The sequence below is a fragment of the Neomonachus schauinslandi genome, chromosome 5, assembly GCF_002201575.2.
Source record: "Neomonachus schauinslandi chromosome 5, ASM220157v2, whole genome shotgun sequence".
In the NCBI taxonomy this organism is placed as follows: domain Eukaryota; kingdom Metazoa; phylum Chordata; class Mammalia; order Carnivora; family Phocidae; genus Neomonachus; species Neomonachus schauinslandi.
Window position 1 is genome coordinate 103,601,209 of NC_058407.1, and position 21,784 is coordinate 103,622,992.

A 21,784-nucleotide genomic window follows, 5' to 3' on the forward strand; every position below is an offset into this window, starting at 1 on the left:
CCCATCCCTGCAGGCTGGTTCTTGACGCTAGTTCCAGATCCAGGAAATTAAGTCTGTGTGGAGGAAAGCAGGGCTAAACTCTCCCACAAAGGGTACAGACTTTGACTCTAAGCTGTGTCTGGGGCTAAAGCCACCGGACATATGAATCACCAGCTAGAGATAATGACGTCTGAAATGATACAAACAAAATACCTTTCCCCCGATGCACTGTGAGCACGATCGCCCCCCTGACTACATGGACACGGGGGCAGCCCTGAGCCTGAGCCAGCCACAGCAGGATGGAGAACTCAAGCTGACAGCTTCCCGGCCCACGGCCTGCCTCCTTCTTACATGGACCTTACGCATTTCTCATCAGAATGAGGAGGGAGGGACAGGCCACCAAGGGCTGCCTCTGTAGGCCTCACCCCAGCCTCCATCTTTGGAGGGAAGAGCGCAGGAGAACTAGGTCTGGAGAAGCCCCTTAGGGGCCTGAGGAGGCTGTGCTTTCCTCTTGCCTGCTCTGTCTCAACAGGGGGAGCTACACAGCTCTCAGGACCGTCTCAGTACCGTGCATCCTGTCTGGGAAGGGCTCTGCATCTGGTCAGCACTCGGGCCTTCCCGTGCCAGGCTGCGGGGATGGGATCTGGGCGGCCAAGCACATGAATTCCGGGAGGGGCAGAGGTAAGCAGGAAGAGCAGCAGAGAAATCTAGTGCCAACTCTACGAGGCCCAGTGCTGTCCTGAATTTAACGTGCTCCTCTGACAACGGCTGGGAACGACTGGTGCTTTAAAGGCCCATGTCCTTCTCCACTCCATGTGCCCTGGGGAGAGAGCTCGGCTGTGAACTGACATGGCACCGCTGTCAGGGGGACTCAGGTATCTACCTGCCCTAGTTTCTTCCTTACCACCCACCAGACTTCTGTGCAGCTAGGGCAGGGAAAGAACGACCCTCTCTCTTACAGAGGCAAGAAAAGGAGACCCACCAAGTTCTTCCTCATCACTCAAAGACACACACAGCCAGAGACAGGGACAGAACTGAAACATTTCAAGTCAGAGCCAACCAGACTGACTTAGTGCTGGAACAGATGCTCCTTCTAAGGACACTGGTCCAAACACGTTACTACCTGTCATCAACCGAGCCTTGTCTCATGGGCACCTAGCCCCTCCTCAGTGACTACAGCTCTGAGCAGAGTGAGATTCAGTGCTCTGCAGCCTCCAATATCCTGGACTCTGAGTCAGGGAATCCTCTAGAAAGCTAAATTCCCTTTATTAAAATAAATTTCTTTAACTGAAACTAAGGAAAAAAAGAGAGAAAATGAGGATAGGAGGATGAGTAACCTTATTTGGATGAAGTCCTTCTGCTGACCCTCTGCCTTCCACTTCCAGTTTCTCCTCAGAATGTGCACAAGGGACTCTATTGTCAGTGGCCTCCTCTGCCCCCGAAACTAAGGTCAGAAAGAGGCAGGAGGGATGGTCTCTGGGGCTGTGGGAGGCACATCTGTGTGCCAGACTCCAGCTGTGTGACTCCAGCCACAGAAACCTTACTCAGGCGTGGAACAGACTGCCTCTGGGATGGGACAGGGTCAGAGTTAGGAGAAGAGATTTTTTTTCTGACCTTCACTAGACTCTTCCTCCTCCTCCTCATATTCTTCCTCCTCCTCCTCCTCTTCATACTCTTCCTCCTCCTCCTCTTCGTTCCCAGGCCCGTAGCTCTTTGAGGCCTCTAGTTCCTCTTCACTCTTTCCTTTCAGAAGAGCATGGATCCTCACAGCCTCCTTCCAAGGAACGCCACCCAGGTCTGAGTTGGGCAGAGGAGGCTCCTCTTCCTCCTCTTCCTCCATCTCGGACTCAGAACTGCTGTGGGGGAAACAACCACACAACCAAAGTGAGGAGACGGTTAAAAGCCACAACTGGAGGCAAAATGTCCCAGCAAAGCAACTGCTGGGCAGGAAGGGAGAGAGGACAGGCACGGAGGGGTGCAGCGCGCTCCCCCGCCCCGGTAAGACACACGAGGGGAAGGAGAGTGAGTAGAGGGCCAGAGAAAACACACACGTACGCGTAACCCCTACATAAAGCCCCATGAGCCAACAGCCCAGTCTGGTGGGGCCCTCTCTTCGGTGAACAGCACTCCACCGAGCTCAGTTTTAGAGGCCCTCAGAGACAGTAGGGGGCATGGACCCATTCAGATATGAACGCATGACCCCAGGAATCAAGAATGGAGAGAAAGTCTCCTTTCCTCATGATCTACTGTTTGATTTGAGGAACTCAAATCTGCTTGACTCAGGTGGGCTGGAAAGCTCTGGTGGGAAGCACGGTGAGAAAGAGCTGCCTCCAGGAGGCCTGAACTGCAGTTTTAGCCACAGACGGGCTGGCCATCGAGGTGCGTGTGCTGGAGTGAAGGCCACGCACTCAGTCCCACAGCGTTCCCGAAGCCCCCCCGATGTGCGCCCTGGAGCGCGACACTATGAGGAACGCACAGTTAACACAGCAGCAAAGGCACCGCTCACTGAAGTTGCAGAACAGGGACCATGGGGAGAGCAGGGAAACAAATACTGCATCCCTGGGACCATCACCCTTGACAACCAGCCACGTTTTCCACCGTTCTCCCTGACGGCACAGAGCCCAGTGCTCAGCTCGAAAAGGGAAGTGGCACTGAAATGCCAGAGACACTAGCTGTGACTTAAGCAAGCCAAAATCACAGACCTCCACCCTCGTGGCCATCACCCCAGAGCATCTTTACCCTCCTCCCCTGCGGCAGAGTGAGCAGTCAACAGGTGGTACAAGAATAAAATTCAGTACCCTCAGTAGGACTGTAAAGCAGGAGAAAAACCCCAATCATCACCGCACCAACGAAGTTTCTCAGACCTATTTCATGGTCCGATAATTCCCCAGAAGTCTTTTTCAGGAGAGGCTTTGCCCTCAGTGAGAAATGTGTAGTTGACTGGGCTGGAGGACATGTGGCTTTTACAATCCAGCAGGGCCCAACCGCTGGGATGAGAGAGCCCCAAACCCCAGAGGCATCGCGCACGGGGTTGTTGTCCAGTCTGTCTTCCTGTGATGGTGGGCTGCTCTCTCCCCACCTGGAGTGGGGTTGTGCACGTGGAGAAGGAACCAGTGAATACAGTGTGAGAAGGTCAATGACACCCCACTCCTAGCGCTATTAGTACCTGTGCAGTAAAGAATCCCACCTTCCTCAAAGAGGCCTGGCCTTTGTCTCGGGGCCTGGGAGGTCAACCCTAAGCCCCCCGGAGGTCCTGCCTGATGGGAATGTCTTATTTCCCTGGAATCCCTGGGTCACGGTGGATAGTCTAACAATGTGATTTAGGGAGAGGGCTGACCACGTCTGAAAGACGAATAATTTAGGTTTGAATCATGCAGTATTAGTTGGTCTGGAGACTGAGATCAATCACACCACAGAGATAATCAATCAATCAATGCCAGGGTAATGGAGCCCCAATACATCTCTTAACATCAAGGCTTGGGTGAGTAACACTATACGGACTTTGTCACACATTAATACCAAGAAAGTAACACTGCCCTGACTCCACAGGGAGAGGATGATGAAAGGTCCGCATCTGTACTTTCTTGGCCTCTGCCCTGTGTACTTCTTCACCTGGCTGATTTCAATCAGTATCCTTCCCTGTAATTAAACCATAACCATGAGTATAAACCTTTTAGTGAGTTCTGACAAATTAATGAACTTGAGGGTGGTTTTGGGAACTCCCATACTTCAGCCGAGTCAGAAGGGAGGGCAGTCCTGGAGGCTGTCTGCCCACGACTTCTCAGGTGGCCGATTCTCACAGGGCCACACTGGCTCTGTTCCTTACCAGCTGTATGACCTTGAGCTGATTACTTCTGCGGAGTTTCCGCATCCTCATCAGTAAGGAGGCAATGTTAATACCTGCCTTGGAGAAATGTTGTGAAGGTTAGGGATTTTCCTGATTTTCATGTTTGTGTTACACTCTGGGATTCAGGCTATTCACTTATCTGTTTACTCATTTACATGTTCCTTCATTCATTCAATGAACATTTTTGAGTACCTATTAAAGTTCACCCAGTAGGTACAAAAATAAAGAGGGTCAGCTCCTTACTGTAGGCAGCTCCCTCTGGCGAATACTACTTCATTCACTTATTCATTCATCCACCCACGAAAACTTGCTTAGCATCTTCTACTTGTAATGCACTTCCTAGACACTGCAGAGGATACAAAGGTGACATAGAAAAGATCCTTATTCTCATGGGGAGCTAAGATGCAAACACGGCAATGACAAAAGAAGGTAGAACATAACTGCAGTGGGAGGGTTGAGAGGAGGCAGTTTAAGGTGAGTAAACATAAGAATTTGGGCCACGGAAAGCTTGGCATTTGGATTGTGACTTACTTTCATGACTTACTCAGGTATTATTTTTGCTTTACTTTTGTGTTTTCATTTGTTTACATTCTTACTACTTATCAACAATGTGTAACCCAACGTATATCACCTAACATCTTTCAAATATGAAATAAGGATAAGAATGACTACTACGCTCATCTTAAATCTTACGTAAATTTGTTCAAACTTTAGGTGGGTAGAAGGCAGGCCAGCTTGTCCTTCCTTCACAGCCAGGCACACAAGGTTATCCCTGGAGTCAGCAGGCTCAAGGAGTCCTCACCGCAGCTTTCCAGCTCCTTGTACCGTGTGCCCTGTCACGAGGGCAGTGGCACTGGGCATAATGTGAGCAATGAATACTCCATGATGAGGGCAATGGGGCCTCACTTAGAGCTCTGAGTGCCACCCTGGGTAGTTTTACGACAGCTCAAGGACCAAGGGAAAATAGCAAGTGAAGCACAGAGCATAAAAAGTCGGGTGGAAAGGTCAACCCTTGCCTCTCTTCATAAGCTACCAGCTCTCGGTCCATTTCTGAGACGCCTGGCTACATTGCTTCTGAAAATCTGAGACAGGCAAACCAGCCTCCCTCCCTTTGTGAAGGACAGAGAGACGAACAGGTATTGCCAACTGTTCCTTCCCAGGTCATATCTCCCTGGGACCTTGGAGCTGTCCTTTGAGTCTCACCAGGCTCCTTACCTCATGCAAGATTCACAGTGTAAATTCAGTAACTCAAGCTCATTCTACATTTTCTGGCTGTTTTCAGTACCTGAATTTCTGGGTCTGGCCTTTGAAGAGGCTAGGAGGAAGGGAGTACAGGAGGAATGTAGTGTGAGGCAGACCACCCCCTGCCACTTGGTTGTCAGCCTAGAAAGTTTTTAAGTGGGGAGAATCGCTACACCAGAACAAAATACAACACAGACAGCCAACTTCTCTGTCCTTTTGGGAAGAGAGGGTGACCTCTCAATTTATAGCCTCCTAGGAGAGATGAGGGCCAGAAATTGTAGTCCTCAAGGTCAGCATTCCATCATGACAGGTATCTGTTTCTGCATTTGAAACAATCTATCGCTGTGTGTGACTGTTCGATGTGGGTAGGCTCCCCCTGGACTGCGAGCTCTCTGACAGCAAGGTCAGGTCTGCTCGGCTCGCTGCAGGGCTTACCATGGGGTCTCGCACAGCCCAAACAGGCAAGGATGTGCAAGGGAGCACAACCAGGCAAAGCCAGGGCAAGCTGCTGCCTAAATTCACAGAGGTCATGGAGATGAGACCTCTGAAGTCCATCAGTAGGAGCAGACCCTTTCGGTTAGAAGAACATCTTGCAAAAATCCTCCCTGCTACAATATTTATGCTGTCACTGATCTCAAAGCACTTTCCCTGAGTTTCCTCTCATTGAGGCTATGATTGGGCCTGGTAGGAGGAAGCCAGAGCAGGGCACACGGACTAGATTCTAAAAAAACAAGATTTGCTCCACACTTAAATGGGCCAAGCAGAGGTTCTGCCATGCCAGCAGAGGAAGGGCCAAGGATGATAACAACAGCGATAGTGAACACTCACTGAGCTCTACGAACTGCTACGCAGCACAAGGCACTTCACATGAATTAGGTCACTTAATTACACATTAACTCTAGGACACGACAACTCTGGGACTCTAGGACATACTAATATCCCCACTGTTATAAATGAGGCCATCGAAGCTTAAAGAGGTTGGATCCTTGGTGTGAGAGGTCAGGATTCCCACCGATGTCCACACCATTGTCACACTGTGCCTTCTTGGATGGTTTGCCAAGAACACAGGAGTCCTTCAGCCACTAGCAGCTGTCAGGGTGACAAACCCAGCAATAAGACCAGGACCGTCTCCTTGCTGCCTGGGTCCAACTTCACAAAGTGGAGACTGGAAATTTGGGCAGACCCTACTGTGAACGAGACAGACTGCTGTGTGAAATATCACTTTAAGTTCTCAGGTGGTTTTCAAGGGAAAATAGGGAATCATAGCTTTCATTTTTAAATGAATCCACTCTATAATCAGAGAGTCCACTCCTAGATCTCATCCACTCTGACAACTGTGTGAACACTACACTGCTCAGCAGACTGCTGGAGATGTATGTTGTCCAGCAATCATTGCACGATGGAAATTTAATCTGTGCTGAAAGCGGCATCCTGCTCAGCAATGGCTCACATTACTGCCTCTGCTGGCAAAGGGGTGAGGGGGAGAGAGGACCAGTCAGGAATTTCCACTTGCTTATGGTCAGCCTTGAAGGAGGGGCTTCTCCTCATTGTGTTATTCCTGTGGAAGACCAAGCCCCTTCGGGCTAGCCCGTCACAGACTTTCGGGGAGTCCTCTGGGACCTGGCTGCCCCATCCGGAAAGGGCACCTGTTTGCTCTAGACTTCACTGACTTGTTCTTCAGGGTCAGGGATGTGCAAACACTGGAGGCCCTCAGCAGATGGGTGCTGCCCAAGCCATCTTCATCACCTGGGGCAAAGTTGCCCAGCTAGGCAATCAGGGGTAAACAAAACTAAAATCATAAAGCTAGTTTTTGCGATGCCTGGGTGGCTCAGTCCATTAAGCGTCTGCCTTCGGCTCAGGTCATGATCTCAGGGTCCTGGGACTGAGTCCCACACTGTGCTCTCTGCTCAGCAGGGAATCTGCTTCTCCCTCTCACTCTCACTCTGTGCTCTCCCTCTCTCTCTCTCTCAAATAAATAAAATCTTAAAAAAAAAAAACAAAAGCTAGTTTTCTTTTGTCTTCAGGTACCTGTTCTCTCCCAGAGAAAATAAAAGTACAATTTCCATCTTTGGAAGATGCTCTTCCCTCCCCCACTCCAAGGAAGGGTCATGGAGCTAATTAGGTCTGGGCCAGTAGTCTCTTTTTTTTTAAGATATTATTTATTTGACAGAGAGAGACACAGCGAGAGAGGGAACACAAGCAGGGAGAGTGGGAGAGGGAGAAGCAGGCTTCCCGCAGAGCAGGGAGCCCAATGTGGGGCTTGATCCCAGAACCCTGGGATCATGAACTGAGCCGAAGGCAGACGCTTAACAACTGAGCCACCCAGGCGCCCCGGTAGTCTCTGCTTGGGTAAACTAAATCAGGACACCCATAAAACTCACGCAAGGTGTTTGTTCAAAATAGGTACTCCTGGTCTCCACCCCAAGCCCACCAACTCGGCTACTCCAGGGGAGGGTCCAGGATTTACATTTTTACCAAGTGTCCCAGGTGGCCCTTACCATCAGGGAAATTTAGAGCAGAGGTTTGAAAAGTGTGGTCTCTAGACAATAGGACCACCTGGGAACTTTTTAGAAATGCAAATCTTGGCTACAAAGAAGCATCCAGTGTGTGCCTCAGCATTAATGCAAAGCCTCCACCAGTCTGGGAGACACAGTACATGCTCCCACACCAGAAGCCCTGCAGGACAGTCTGACCAATAGTGATTTTACTCCCTCTTTCATCTTGTTCTCTTTTGGTGGCCTTGATCATCTTCCATGGAGCACTCTGAATCCTGTACTGACCCTGGCAGACCTGGGCAGTAATGAACATAAGGTCCTGGGGCAAAGACAGTGGACTCAGGGAGTCCTGTGGGGGCTGGAGGGCACACGTCCCCCTCAGGCATCACTCAGTGAGACATCATTAAAACACTGGCAAGGCCATGCACAAAACCACTGGCTGTGTGTATAGCCCCTGAGATGCAGGTTTTCTGCTCCTCTCTTTACCTAGAGGAGGAAGGAAGAAGCCTGGACAGGTGAGGTGGCTTCCCCAAGACTGCAGGGTGAACTGGTGTCATAACAGGAACCCCTAATTCCAACACTGAAGCTCCTACCGCTGACCCGCTCGCCCCCTACAGCACACTGCTTCAGGCCTCCTGTTGTCCCTCTGCACATGTCTTGTCCCTCCAGTACACCTGTCAACAACAGTCTGAGGGCAGGACCCGGGACTGTCATTTTTGTTCTGTTACCTTTTCAACAAATGACAAAGTGTTAAGGCCATGGTAGGTGTCCAAGAAATACTTACTGAAATCTCTGAATTACGTCCCATGGGTTGTGATTCTTACTGGCTAACGAGATGAAGAGACAGGGAACTGCATGGAAAGGGGAAGATCAGCAGCCAGTAGGGAAAACAGGAAGCATCCTGGACTTGGATCCGGGAAACCTGAGTCTGAGTCTTAGTCAATCCATGATCCTAGTATTAGTCACCAGCAGTTTCCGTAATTACAGAGTGATAAGATATAGGCTCTGGTCTACTTCACAGGCCTCCTTCGAGGATGATCAAGTGAGGTGACGGACACGGAAGTCCTTTGGGAATGGTCCAGTGCCATGCAAAGGAGTACTAAAGGCAATCGCCATCGACATGCACGCCATGTACTGTTTTAAACACTTCTTGCTATTTAACCCTCACACCAATTCTGGGAGGAAAGTCCTAGTATGGCCTTCATGTCACAGATGAGGAAATGGAGGCACAGAGAGGTTACATGACTTGCCTAGTGTCACACAGCTGGTAGGTGGCACCCAGATCCCATGCCGAGGGTACAGTGCTGCCTCCCCCCACTAGGACGGTATATTCATCTGGGGAAGGGGCTGCTAGGACAAAGCACAGGCATGGAGCAGAACACAGGAAAACGGGGCTACAGCCCCCGGGCACAGGCTGACCTGCTGGCCACGTCCTCCTCTGCGCCTTTGTCCAGCACACTGCTCAGGTTGTGCTCAGCCTGCGTCTCCTCGGGCACCTCCTCCAGCTCCTCGGCCTGTTTCACAGACAGGCGGTAGTTCTCCAGCTCGATCCGTTCAGGAGTGCCCCTGAGTCGCTTGGCAATGCTAGGCTCTTCGAGACCATTCATACTTGAACCTGCAAGACAAGCAAAGCCTCAAAGTTCTATGACAAATGATGGCAAATAACCACAGGTGGTGGGGGGGATGGAGGAGGTGTGCAGGGAGGGGGGAGGCGCCGACAGAAGGATATCTAAGCATCCAAGGTAGTCGCCACTCATCTCAATAAAAGGAGGGACAGAGCTTCCATGAAGGCCAGGGAGCCAGCCAAGGGGCAGACTACAAGTCGATGAGGTCACAGAGGCCAGGAAGGGGCTGCGCGGTGAGAGTGGCAACCCTTCCTTGAGCCTGAGAAACAGGAAGACAGCCCATCTGCCCTGAGAGGGGAGCACAGGCTTACCCTCCTCTGTCATCCCTGAACCCGCGCACAGTGGAGGGAAGAGGTGGCGGTGACTGGGGAGGAGGAGCAAAGGGGACTTGGGTCGGACCCTAAGGAGGCGCTTCTCACTGACCAAGCCCCCCTCAGCTGTCACTGAGAAGGGGAGTCCTGCCCGTTGCCCACCCCCTGATGGCCCAGGACCCAGGAAAGGTTCATGCACTGCTCTTGGCTGATCCACAGACGTGTCCAGGCTAATTGCTTGCAGAACTTGTCACATTGTGGATTTGTCTGTCTCGTCATGATTAGATTCATGGTAAACACTTCCTATTTAGTAAAAACACCACGTGGGTGAGGCCGCGCCCCTTCCACTGCACACAGGAGGAATACAGTCGGGTTGCCTCATCTTTTTTAAATTGGTTTTTTCATTTTTATTTATATATTTATTTTTGAGAGAGAGAGCGAGTCAGACAGACAGAGCACAAGCAGGGGGAGGGGCAGGGGGAGAAGCAGGCTCCCCGCTGAGCAGGGACCCAGACGCGGGACTCAATCCCAGGACCCTGGGATCGAGTCCCACATCCAGCTCCCTGCTCAGCAGGAAGCCTGCTTCTCCCTCTCCCACTCCCCCTGCTTGTGTTCCCTCTCTCACTGTCTCTCTCTCTGTCAAATAAATAAATAAAATCTTAAAAAAAAATAAATAAAGTGGTGCCCAACCAACTTTCTGCTGTAAAGAGATATTTCCCCCTTTGTAATTAATAAGTAATCCATGGGGTGATACGTAGAAACCATGGGACATGCTTTCATCCAGGGATTTTAGTACCCATTGATGATGGGGATTTTAAAAATTTTATCATTCCTTCACCACTGTCACTCTTTGTAAAGAACTTTTCCCATTTCTCTCTCTCTCAAAAACCAGGACTCACGGACTTTGAAAAACTTAAGTGTTGTATTTGCCATGTTTTCTTAATCTCCTTTATTCTAGAAATTTCCCTGTCTCCCTCCTTATTATCTCCTTCATCATTATGCTTTTTTTTATTACATTCAGTCAGCCAGCATACAGCACCTCATTAGTTTCTGATGCAGTGTTCAACGATTCAGTAGTTGCGTATAACACCCAGTGCTCATCATAATAGGTGCCCTTCTGAATACCCAGCATTATTCTTTTTGATGTGCCTTTTTATCCCAAATTTGGTTAGAAGAGGCCCATTGTATTTATTCTTTACTGTATGTCTTCCCTGTAATATGATGTAGGTTTAGATTTAGAGTCAGACAAATCCAGGCTAGACACCTGGCTCTGCCAGTGACCAGCTGAGGGATCTTAGGAAAATTTCATAACTACTAAGAGCTCATTTTCCTGATCTATAAATGAGGACAGCCCCCAACTCCTAGGATTAATATGAATATGGGATGAAATTATATACATATATACACAAGTACGTGTGTGTACCAACTGCATGGGCCCTGAACCCGTCATCTTCCTCTTCTACTTAAACCCAGCACATGGGCAGTATCCAGCAAATACAAGTTAAGTGCTATAACTGATGTCAGTAACATTCTTAGCACCAGTTTGTGTGTATTTTTGTGCAGGTATGTTGTATCCATTTGCTCTGGGTTGCGAACAAGAGTTACTTGACAAAGATGGGAAGGGAGTTCTGGGTACAGGGAACAGCAACAGTTAAGGTACAGTGACCTGTAACGGCAGGTTGGTATTATTAGATCTGTGGCAGTATTCTTAAAGCGGTAGAGGAGAGGAAGAGACTGGGGTGGGAACAAAGCCCACATGGCCTTTGGCGACATTCTAACCTCTAAGAGATGACACTGGGTTTTGGCAGGCAATATCATACCAACCCAGTGTTGGGTGACAGGTGGTCTATCAGGGGAAAGCCAGAATCTCTGTAATGAAGGACTAAAGGAAAGGGGTGGGAATACTGAGTAATTTTTGTGACACGACAGGTGCGCAGAAAATCTTGTGGAAGCCTGGCACTTTTGTTGTGTACGATGTTCTGGACCTCTCCATATTGTCATTAGAAAGAACTTTTTATGAGTCCAGGAAGTCACAGAATAAAGTCTTAGTACATCTGTCAGATTTATCTGGATCTTCCACCAAATAGCATCTTTCAAATTTACTAGACAATCTTTACTAAAAAGCAAGACCCAGGGCACGTTCATCTACAAAACGTCTAATGATGGGGTCACAGCATGAATCCCTGGGCTCCCTAGGGCCCTGTGCAATGCCCACCTGTCCTAGTTTTTGCAACCCCAGTTGGGGCATTTTACACAACCCTGGTCCATTCTTCAACACTGACCTCAGGGCCCCCAAAGTGTAAGCTATGATGCTAGATCAGGGCATGTGGAAGTTTAGGAAATATGTGGACTCCAGGTAATAGCAAAAAAGAGAAAGGGAGCACAGCAGGTGGATGCTGCCGCAGCATCCTCCAAATCTGCCCCCCCCCCCCCAGGTTCTAACTGCACCAGTTCATCATTTCCAAACATCAGTCTCCCTGTCCTCTCTTGCTTCTTCCCCTCATCAAAACCCAACATGATAAACATGAGAAGGCTAAGGATCCCCTGACTATAATATCATTTGATTCTTTCCTTCCCGTCATGTATTTTTGACAAATACCCTTAAACAGAAAGCAAATAAGAGAGTGAGATAAATGGAAACCACTCCCCAAGTATAAAGTTTTGGGGAACTCCACAGATAAAGAATAAAAACCAGTATATCTCTTAGATAGGGAACCGAAGAAAAGAGTAAGAATGGTCACTTCAGGGAAACAAACAACTCATGCTCATCAATACAGATACAAGCAATTTCAAGGTAGAGTGAACAAACACACTCATGGAGAGAACCACTCAAGAAGTGATGTCTGTTTTTAGTGGGTAAAAACCATACTGTTTGGGGCACCTGGGTGGCTTAGTTGTTAAGCGCCTGCCTTCAGCTCAGGTCATGATCCTGGAGTCCTGGGATCGAGCCCCACATCAGGCTCCCTGCTCAGCAGGAAGCCTGTTTCTCCCTCTCCCACTCCCCCTGCTTGTGTTCCCTCTCTTGCTGTGTCTCTCTCTGTCAAATAAATAAATAAAATCTTTAAAAAACAAAAGAAAACAAAACAAAAAAAACACCATGCTGTTTGCCAGAAATTCTACTAGAACCTTGGGAAACAAAGCAGATTAAAACACTCTCTACTCTTAAGGAGCTGTAGGCTAGTCACAGAAGAGAGAGTCCTGCACAGGAATCATTTCAGCATGATGTCTCACGTGTTACGGCTCACGCACATGGTGGTACTATGGGAGTACATAGAAGGGCAGCTCCACCTAAGGTAGTCAAGGAAGACTTTCTGGAGGAATATGGAGTTAGCCTAGCCAGCTTTAAAGAAAATTCTATGAGATAGGTAATGGTTTGCAAATGAAGTAACTGAAATTCAGAGACATTAGGCAACCTGTCCAATGTCACACAGCTAGTAAGCAGTGGAACCAAGATCTGAATCCAAGGAGGACAGCATTAATTCAGAAGACTATCATGCTCTTCCTGGATTTATGATGTTAAGAGAAGAAAAGAAAAGGAAGGAGTGTTTCCATAGAGTCCTGTTCTACTTTCCCCTTTGGGACTCCTCACCATTATCTCCTCCCCACTATAATTTTCAAGATGAGGGACACAGAACTACATGAAAGCTACTTAGAGCACAGAATCTGGCATTTTCAACGACATTCTGTCCTCCTTCCAGAGTTATTTCTCTGGGGTTTCTTTTCTTTTTTTTTTTTTTTTAAAGATTTTATTTATTTATTTGACAGAGAGAGACATAGTAAGAGCAGGAACAAGCAGGGGGAGTGGGAGAGGGAGAAGCAGGCTTCCCACGGAGCAGGGAGCCCGATGCGGGACTCGATCCCAGGACCCTGGGATCATGACCTGAGCCGAAGGCAGACGCTTAACGACTGAGCCACCCAGGCGCCCGTCTCTGGGGTTTCTATAAGCTCTGTGGCCTAAAAGATCATCAAGCAACAGAATTTGGCAGCCCAAACCCACAGTTTGGGGCTCTGGGGAGGAGAAACGTTGACTTAATTCTGGGCTTGGCCACAATCAATAAAAAAGAAACAAGAGGCTCTCAGAACTATTCAGATAATTCACACAACAGTCCCCCAAGAGAAAGGATGCTTTTTCATGAAAACTGTTAGAAGGGTCCCACTGGAGATTTTCAAGACTTGAGGTGGAAGGAATAGAGTTGCCTTACTGTTTTGGTCTTCCTACACCACTGGGTCCATGTCCACATGGAGCTAGACTCACCCAGAGCTTTGAGCAACAAGGGCATTGCACGACATTGCCTTTAGGGCCGAGTCCCCATGGAGGTTCCGTTTTCCCAAAGGGAAGGTGGCACTTCAGAGGATACTCGGCAAGTACCAAAACTCACCAACTGCCAAAATATGCTTAACATTCCTAGCCCATAACCTCAAAACACCATGAGAAATGAAAAAAAAAAAAGAAATCAACCAAACCAGCACACTTGGTTCTCTGTGATAAGCAAGGGGCTATGTGCTAGATTAACCAGGTGGTGATGATAAAACTACGATATCAAAGGAAGGAAGAGTGGAGGAGGCCCAGGCAGTGGCTGTAACACAGTGACAGACACAGGACCTCCCCCTCGTCCTCTGGATCCTCCCCCTTCAATGAACAGAAGGGGACATGGGAGCAAGGGCTATAGGAGCGCAGATGTAAAAACAGCTGACCCATGTGGGTTCGGCAAGTGAGAGGATAAGCAGTGGGCCCACCTGGCCTCCCCACTTCACATGCTTCAGCGCGACAGCAACTACACGGGGATTTTGCAGCTCAAAGTGGATGAAAGATTTCGAATGATTGCCAAGGCTGAATCTTCACTAAGTCAGATCTCAGGTCACGGGAGGCCAATTCCAGCTTCACACATACCAAAAGGAAATGGCTCCCAGGATCTGGGTCATATCCTAAATAGGCAAAAGGCTCTGGGCCTGACCTAAGGGCTCTGTTTTGGAACAGTCACTGCCTGCATGAGCTCCATACATCATCCTGAAATATTTTTTCCTAACAGGACAACCTGCTCTCAGCTGATGTACAAGAGCTGCCAAAAGCCTTTATTTGTGTCTGTCCGATTCCTGAAGGGATGTGAGGGACGTGGATGACACTGAAGAGGTGGGCCCTCCCAGTCCTCCCCAGGCGGCTCTTCTTTCCCCTTTCCCTCCTGCAGTGGTAGCTAGCTGCCCAGTGCACTGTAGGAATTCAGGCAACTGTGAAGGATGTCAGCTAAGAGACTGGAACATCTGAGGGGCTTCTCTCCTTCTACCACATTCATGTCTGGCCTGTTTCCCCATTCCTTTTTCCTTTCCTTCTTTATAAGCCTGGAAAAGCTTGAATGAAATCTGAAAGTCTAAAAAGGACTTCAGGAAAAGGCACAGTGAACTGAGCTTGAGGATTGATTTTCATCATATTTGCCATATCTGGTAAGTTGAATGGATGTTCGAATTCATTCATTCAACCATACATTAAACAATTATTAGTAGTTATTCTATATAGCTACTTCCAGCCAGGCACTGTGCTAGGTGCTTGGGTGTACCAGTGGACAACACAGGCAAGACTCCTGCCCCTGGGGAGCCTGCACTCTGATGGACTATGGGTGTCACCTATCTGCTGGGAGAGACCAATGACCCAGGGTATCAAAAGGTGTCAACTGTGGCCATGTTCTAATAAGAGATGGCCCTGTGATTTGAAATGACTGGTACCATTTGAGCACTCTGCCGTTTTGGAATACAGAGATTCTCCCTTGAGGTTGCTCTTTCTTATGTCTGTTTCCCTTATCAAGTTACTGGATATTTTTGTTGAGATTTCTTTTTTAAGGAAGATGAACTAAAGTCATTTCAGATAGCCTCCTCACACATCCGCCCAAAGCCTTGCCTGTCCATGATCTTGCTTGAAAGAAAGCGCCAAACCATGAACTAGGTCTCAAGGAGGTGTTAAGGAAGATGAAGCCTCCTGAAGAAAGAATTACCAGGCTGGCAGTATAAATAAAAATTCCTGGACCTGATGCAAAATTGGTCAAAGTGACCAATGTTGCCTTGTTCACTGGTCTCAGAAACATTCACAAAATCCCCTGGGAAATTAGTGTACCCCTCCTCACACAGAACCCTAATCCTGACAAGGCTAAGATGGGGAATTTGTGCCTTAATTATGTTTTCTCCCTGCTCTTGTTGGAAACGATACAGAAACTATATTCTCCCATGCTTCCTCCTGTTCCTGGGAAAGATGGATGAAACATTTGAAGTGGTGGCTAGTCTAAAACAGAACCACCGTCTAGCCCAGATACATTTTCCTATGTGGGACAAAGCCTGGGTCTTGGGCCTGCTTCCTTTTGGAATGTATTAGGCTGCAGCTGGACCCTGGTAACTCGAGCCGGGCTGGTCATAATTAGGAGTCACCGTGGATATTAATCCACTCCTTTCATCTTGCTTTGAGCTACAGTTCCTATATGCGTTTTTGCTTAGTGGCCTGAAAATCAGGCAGAGCACGCACCATGCCAATTCAGGCTTAGAAACAGAAAATAATGGAATTGGTCACCTGCCTCAGGGACTTCCTCACTGTTCTAGTCAAGCTGGACAATGCGATCTGGTATCTGTGAAGAGGATCAGGAGGTCACTCCCAGCCTAGAACCCAATCTAGGGAGGAAGGATTTACTAGGGCTGATAAAAGGCCTTTCTTTGCTTATTAGCTGGTGCCTGCAACTACCAATTTGGGCTCTCTCCCTCTTTCGCCCCTCAGTTCATTTGCCTTAGCGGACTCTGCTTGACTGGGCTCACATTTTTTTATACCTTTTACAGAGATTTCTCATTCTAAGGGGGCACTAACCACTTTGCAAGCCCTGCAGCTGTCCATGGAAAGGGATCCTCTTGCTTTGGAGACCGAAAAAAGAAGTGTCTGAACCACTCTTAGGGCAAGGGGGCTTTTCCCTCTACACACCTACCTTTCCACAGACTCTTCTACGGCTTCCTACTGGCAGGGAGCAGAAGTTCACAGAGCCTGCTTGTGAAGCAGGTGATGAAGGAGTAGACAGCTGCCTGTGTCATGTGCTAGGACAGCTGTGCTGCACACACTGGCCAGTGCCTGTCACATCAAGCTGGCCAATCCCCATTTTTACCACTATGACACCGGGGGGCCTGAGTCTCTGTGATGTCAAGTAACATGCCCAAAGGTTCAGAGGAGGCAGATCCAAGACTAAACCCAGGGCTGTGTTACTCCGAAGCTTGGGCTCTTTCCACTAAACTATGCAGGATGAAATTGTTAATTGCCCCTTACTCATGAACAATTTATTCTTCATTTGGGGTAACTGTATTTTTATGTGGGGCACAAGAGAAAAGTAGGTTATGTGGATTCAAGGGGAAGCTCAGTTGCTTTGGAGATATTTAATGACCAAGAGTTGGGAAATTCTGTGCTAAATATTACATGACTGAAGCTAAGAAGGGAAAAACCCAACAGGGAACAAATCAGAACAGCACCAGAAAAAACCACCCACATGGGAATGGGGACTCATGCAGACTGGGACAGTCTCTCAGGAATGCTGAGGGTATATGCCCTCCCTTTAGCAGGGTACTGAGTGGCCCTTTCTCCACCATTCATAACCTTTGCTCTTGATCTGTGTGATCCCATGAAACTTTTACCCTTAAGTTCATTTACTAATGTTAAATTATTCTTCCTGCTGTTATTATGGTATGTCCCAAAGGCACCTTTTTGGCAGATGGCAGGACATGTCATATTTGGCCAAGGCAAAGGGCTTTGTTTTAAAGTATATACCCTGGGGCGCCTGGGTGGCTCAGTCGTTAAGTGTCTGCCTTTGGCTCAGGTCATGATCCCGGGGTCCTGGGATTGAGCCCCACAAAGGGCTCCCTGCTCTCTCCCCCACTCCCCCTGCTTGTGTTCTCTTTCTCACTGTGTCTCTCTCTGTCAATTGAATAAATAAAAATCTAAAAAAAGAAAAAAAAGTATATACCCTATCTTTCATTACAAAAATTATTACCAGTGCATCATGTAGCTCTCTTGACAATAGATTTTTTTCATGTGTTGTACTATCTCACAGATAAAACTCGACTTGCTCCTTAATAGTCAGCTGGGTCACCCTACCAAGTAGCTACCTCTTGGGCGTTGGGAAGTTGTGGGCATGTCTAAAGCACAGGGGTCTGGTTGTCTTTTCTCTTAAGTCTCAGGAGAGCTGTGCTCTAGCAATATTCTACTTTCCTTCTCTGGCTGCCCACCTTCACATACCTAAGGGTGAAATCTCAGAAGGGGGTAACTGTTGTACAATGGGCCTTCAGTAAACTATTTTAACCTATTAGTTTATATACGTGCCTCATAACCCAGGCGATTCTGTATAGTTAAGTATATATAACCTATGAAATCAATCCACCTGTGGGGCTGACCTCTGAAATCCTAAGAGGCAGGTAAAGAGAAGGACGGTTCAACAAGGTAAGCCAAGACCATCCATTTTTTTTCTCTCCTACTTCTGCCTATTGTTTCCCAATTCTAATTACGGGCTCTACTTCTGTCCTCCTGAAGGGCTCTTTCACGCGTCTATCTCCTGTTCACTGGTCTGAATGCACCCCAAAACCAGAGGCTCTGCTAGGGAGGGGAATTATTCCAGTCACCTTTGTGTTTCTGGTGCCTACTGGTAGGTCAATAACATGGTTTGAATAAATGACCAGCATAAAAGTTCTAAACTAGAATATCACTTCACTATAATTTTAAGAAGTTAGTTGAACGTATTATGGTCTCAGTTTCCTCATCTTAATGTAGAAACTTTAAGGCCTCTGTTTCCCAAGTAGCTGGATGCTGTGCAAGCCCCAAGAACAAATAAGAGATACCACCCGGTGAAAGGGTAAGTGTACAAAGACAGCAACTCTTCCCTTAGCACCTAAGAGAAATTCCTATGAGGTTGCCAATGTCTTAGAAGACCTTGTGTTATGGCTCTGAAAAGAGACTATTTCAAAGAATCTGATGTCCAAAAGTGATGACGGCACTTCTCAGTAGAGAGTGGTCTAGTTTTAGGCAGCAGCTTGCTTACTAGAAGACCAGATCCAATAACAGTAGGCAGAGGGGAGAGGTGGAAAGGCAGAGAAGGACCACGAATCTGCATGCGAGGCATTCCAAACTGATGTGCTTTTCCCAAGATGCCAGGTTGAAATTTCAATTCCTCCTACTTTCCACAGCAGAGTGCCAGGGGCCTTCAGGTCAAGAGTGTGTCCAAAGCTGGCTCCGAGGTGGCCTACACGTGGCCAGCTGCTCAGCCAGGAAAGTGATTTTCAACTTCTGGCAGCTCTGCCCATCATCAGACTATCAATAAGGACAAACCCACATCCCCATGAAAGCTTCTCTCAAATAGGTTCTCTCTTAAAGATACAAAACCTCATAAACAGCATTCCCTTAGCTAGGCAAAGATACATTTTTGGAAAGGAACTAAAATCCCCTCCAGCAATGCCTACAACCACCACTTGATACTCATATCTACAACAGTTACACCTTTCTTTTCACCTGTTTAAAGACCCGGCCTGGAAAGGAAACATTAGTGCTTGGGGACAGAGGCCCTAGAAGGCTGATGGAATAGGAGCACTGAGCACTAACCCAGACTCAGAGAGCCCTTGCTAATGACTGATGTTCTCTGGTCACCCACAAAATGCCCATCCATGCACTGATTCCAAGAGGAAATCAGACCCCCTCTCCTGCAAATGGGTCACGACATAGCACTAAGGCCCATGGGGGGGGGGGGTTGTGGGTCAAAGCAGCAGAGATGCAGACAGTACCTAGGACCACGTGTAACCCTAGTTCTGCCTAATATAAGGCTAACTGACTCCTGCACAGTCCTGACTTTTGGGTTAGGTGTCAAAAATTTAGTTTAATGTAGCTCCTACGCCTCTTCCTCTCCCACCCAGGTCTCTTCCTCTCGAGAGGCCGGGGAGTCAAACTTGTAGCCGCCCCTCCGCTCTTCCCGTCACCCTCGCCTCCTCTTCGGGCCGAAGTATGGCATAGAGGCTGTTGGTGGCTTTGCCACGCCACCCCACCCACCCTGGATCGCAACCGTTTTAAGGGACCTGGATTCATCGGGGTCTCTCCGGGGCCTGTGCAAGTGCTGATCTGCTCCATTTTTGCAAAAGGCGCCTGTGTCTGGCAGAGCCGGTGTGAGACGAAGAGACAATCCTTCCCTGCTGCCCGGATAATCAAGAGTTTTGGCCAGACCTTTGAGCACATACCGAGAGAGTGAGGAGCCAGACGAAAAGCAGATTATGTCACTGAAACGGATTAATAAGGAACTTAGTGATTTGGCCTGTGACCCTCCAGCACAATGTTCTGCAGGTCCAGTTGGGGATGATAATGTTTCACTGGCAAGCCACAATTATGGGACCTAATGACAGCCCATATCAAGGTGGTGTATTCTTTTTGACAATTCATTTTCCTACAGACTACCCCTTCAAACCACCTAAGGTTGCATTTACAACAAGAATTTATCATCCAAATATTAACAGTAATGGCAGCATTTGTCTCGATATTCTAAGATCACAGTGGTCTCCTGCTCTAACTATTTCTAAAGTTCTTTTATCCGTTTGTTCACTGCTATGTGATCCAAACCCAGATGACCCCCTAGTGCCAGAGATTGCACAGATCTATAAAACAGAGATAAGTACAACAGAGTATCTCGGGAATGGACTCAGAAGTATGCCATGTGATGCTATCTTAAAGTCAGAATAACCTGCATTATAGCTGGAATAAACTTTAAATTACTGTTCCTTTTTTGATTTTCTTATCCGGCTGCTCCCCTATCAGACCTCATCTTTTTTTTTTTTTTTTAAAGATTTTATTTGATAGAGAGAGAGAGATAGTGAGAGAGAGAGAGAGAGAGCACAAGCAGGAGGAGCGGCAGGGAGGCAGAGGGAGAGGGAGAAGCAGGCTCCCCGCAGAGCAAGGATTCCAATGCGGGGCTCGATCCCAGGACCCTGGAATCATGACCTGAGCTGAAGGCAGCCGCTTAACCGACTGAGCCACCCAGGCGCCCTAGACCTCATCTTTTTTAATTTTATTTTTTGTTTACCTCCCTCCATTCATTCACATGCTCATCTGAGAAGACTTAAGTTCTTCCAGCTTTGGACAATAACTGCTTTTAGAAACTGTAAAGTAGTTACAAGAGAACAGTTGCCCAAGATTCAGAATTTTTTTAAAAAATGGAGCATGTGTATTATGTGGCCAATGTCTTCACTCTAACTTGGTTATGAGACTAAAACCATTCCTCACTGCTGTAACATGCTGAAGAAATCATCTGAGGGGGAGGGAGATGGATGCTCAGTTGTCACATCAAAGGAAGCAGCATTATTGTAGCAACCAGTCTTTTTTTAAGGCTTCTACTGTTAGAGATTTGAGGTTACATGATATACTTTATGCTCATAACTGATGTGGCTAGAGAATTGGTATTGAATTTATAGCATCAGCAGAACACAAAATGTGATGTATTTTATGCATGTCAATAAAGGAATGACCTGTTCTTGTTCTACAGAGAATGGAAATTGGAAGTATTCCAAAATAGGGTCTCAAACATTTTGTAATTCTCATTTAAATTGTTAGGAGGCTTAGAGCTATTAGTTGATCACTCATCCATTGACAACTTGCATCATTTATTCAGTGCTATATTAAACAGTGTATTGGAAGATAGATTAACTAATAGCTCTGCTAGTAACTGATTTATTTTTCTTCAATAAAGTTGCATAAACCAATGAGTTAGCTGCCTGAATTAATCAGTATGGGAAACAATCTTTTGTAAATGCAAAGCTGTTTTTGTATATACTGTTGGGATTTGCTTCATTGTTTGACATCAAATGATGATGTAAAGTTCAAAAGAGTGAATATTTTGCCATGTTCAGTTAAAAGTGCCAAATATCCTACAATGCACAGGACAGCCCTCCACAACAAAGAGTTATCCAGCCCAAAATGTCAACAGTGATGAGCTTGAGAAGCACTGGCCTAGAAGTTATATCAAATTATCCCTAATCTCTCACCAATAGGCCAACAAATCCACCAAATATTCTGACTGTAGCTTGACTGGACGGGGCACATGAAGAACACAGACTAGTGAGCTCATGAGTCTTCATGTCTGCTGCCAAGGTAAGACATCTTGACCAATGGAAATGTAATATATGAAGGACCAATTGAGAATTGCCATGCTGAACAGACAGCTCTTGGCATGCTGCCCAAAGAGAGGGAATCTCGGGAAGATGTTCAGATGCTGAGTGAGGAGCTAGTTCCAATGGCACACATTGAGC

At 47.5% G+C, this 21,784-nt stretch overlaps 1 protein-coding gene and 1 pseudogene across 2 annotated transcripts in view; one reads left to right on the plus strand and one right to left on the minus strand.

The window, feature by feature from the left end:
* Nucleotides 1–21,784, minus strand: part of MICAL3 (microtubule associated monooxygenase, calponin and LIM domain containing 3) — a 216,241-nt gene that overhangs the window by 38,818 nt on the left and 155,639 nt on the right. For both annotated transcript variants that reach the window (XM_044915483.1, XM_044915484.1), the window contains 2 exons: nt 8,983–9,178; nt 1,594–1,835 (listed from right to left, as the gene is read on the minus strand). In XM_044915483.1, the coding sequence (XP_044771418.1) occupies nt 1,594–1,835; nt 8,983–9,178 (438 nt within the window). The remainder of the gene's footprint in view (nt 1–1,593; nt 1,836–8,982; nt 9,179–21,784) is intronic.
* LOC110581044 lies at nt 19,760–20,200 on the plus strand (annotated as a pseudogene).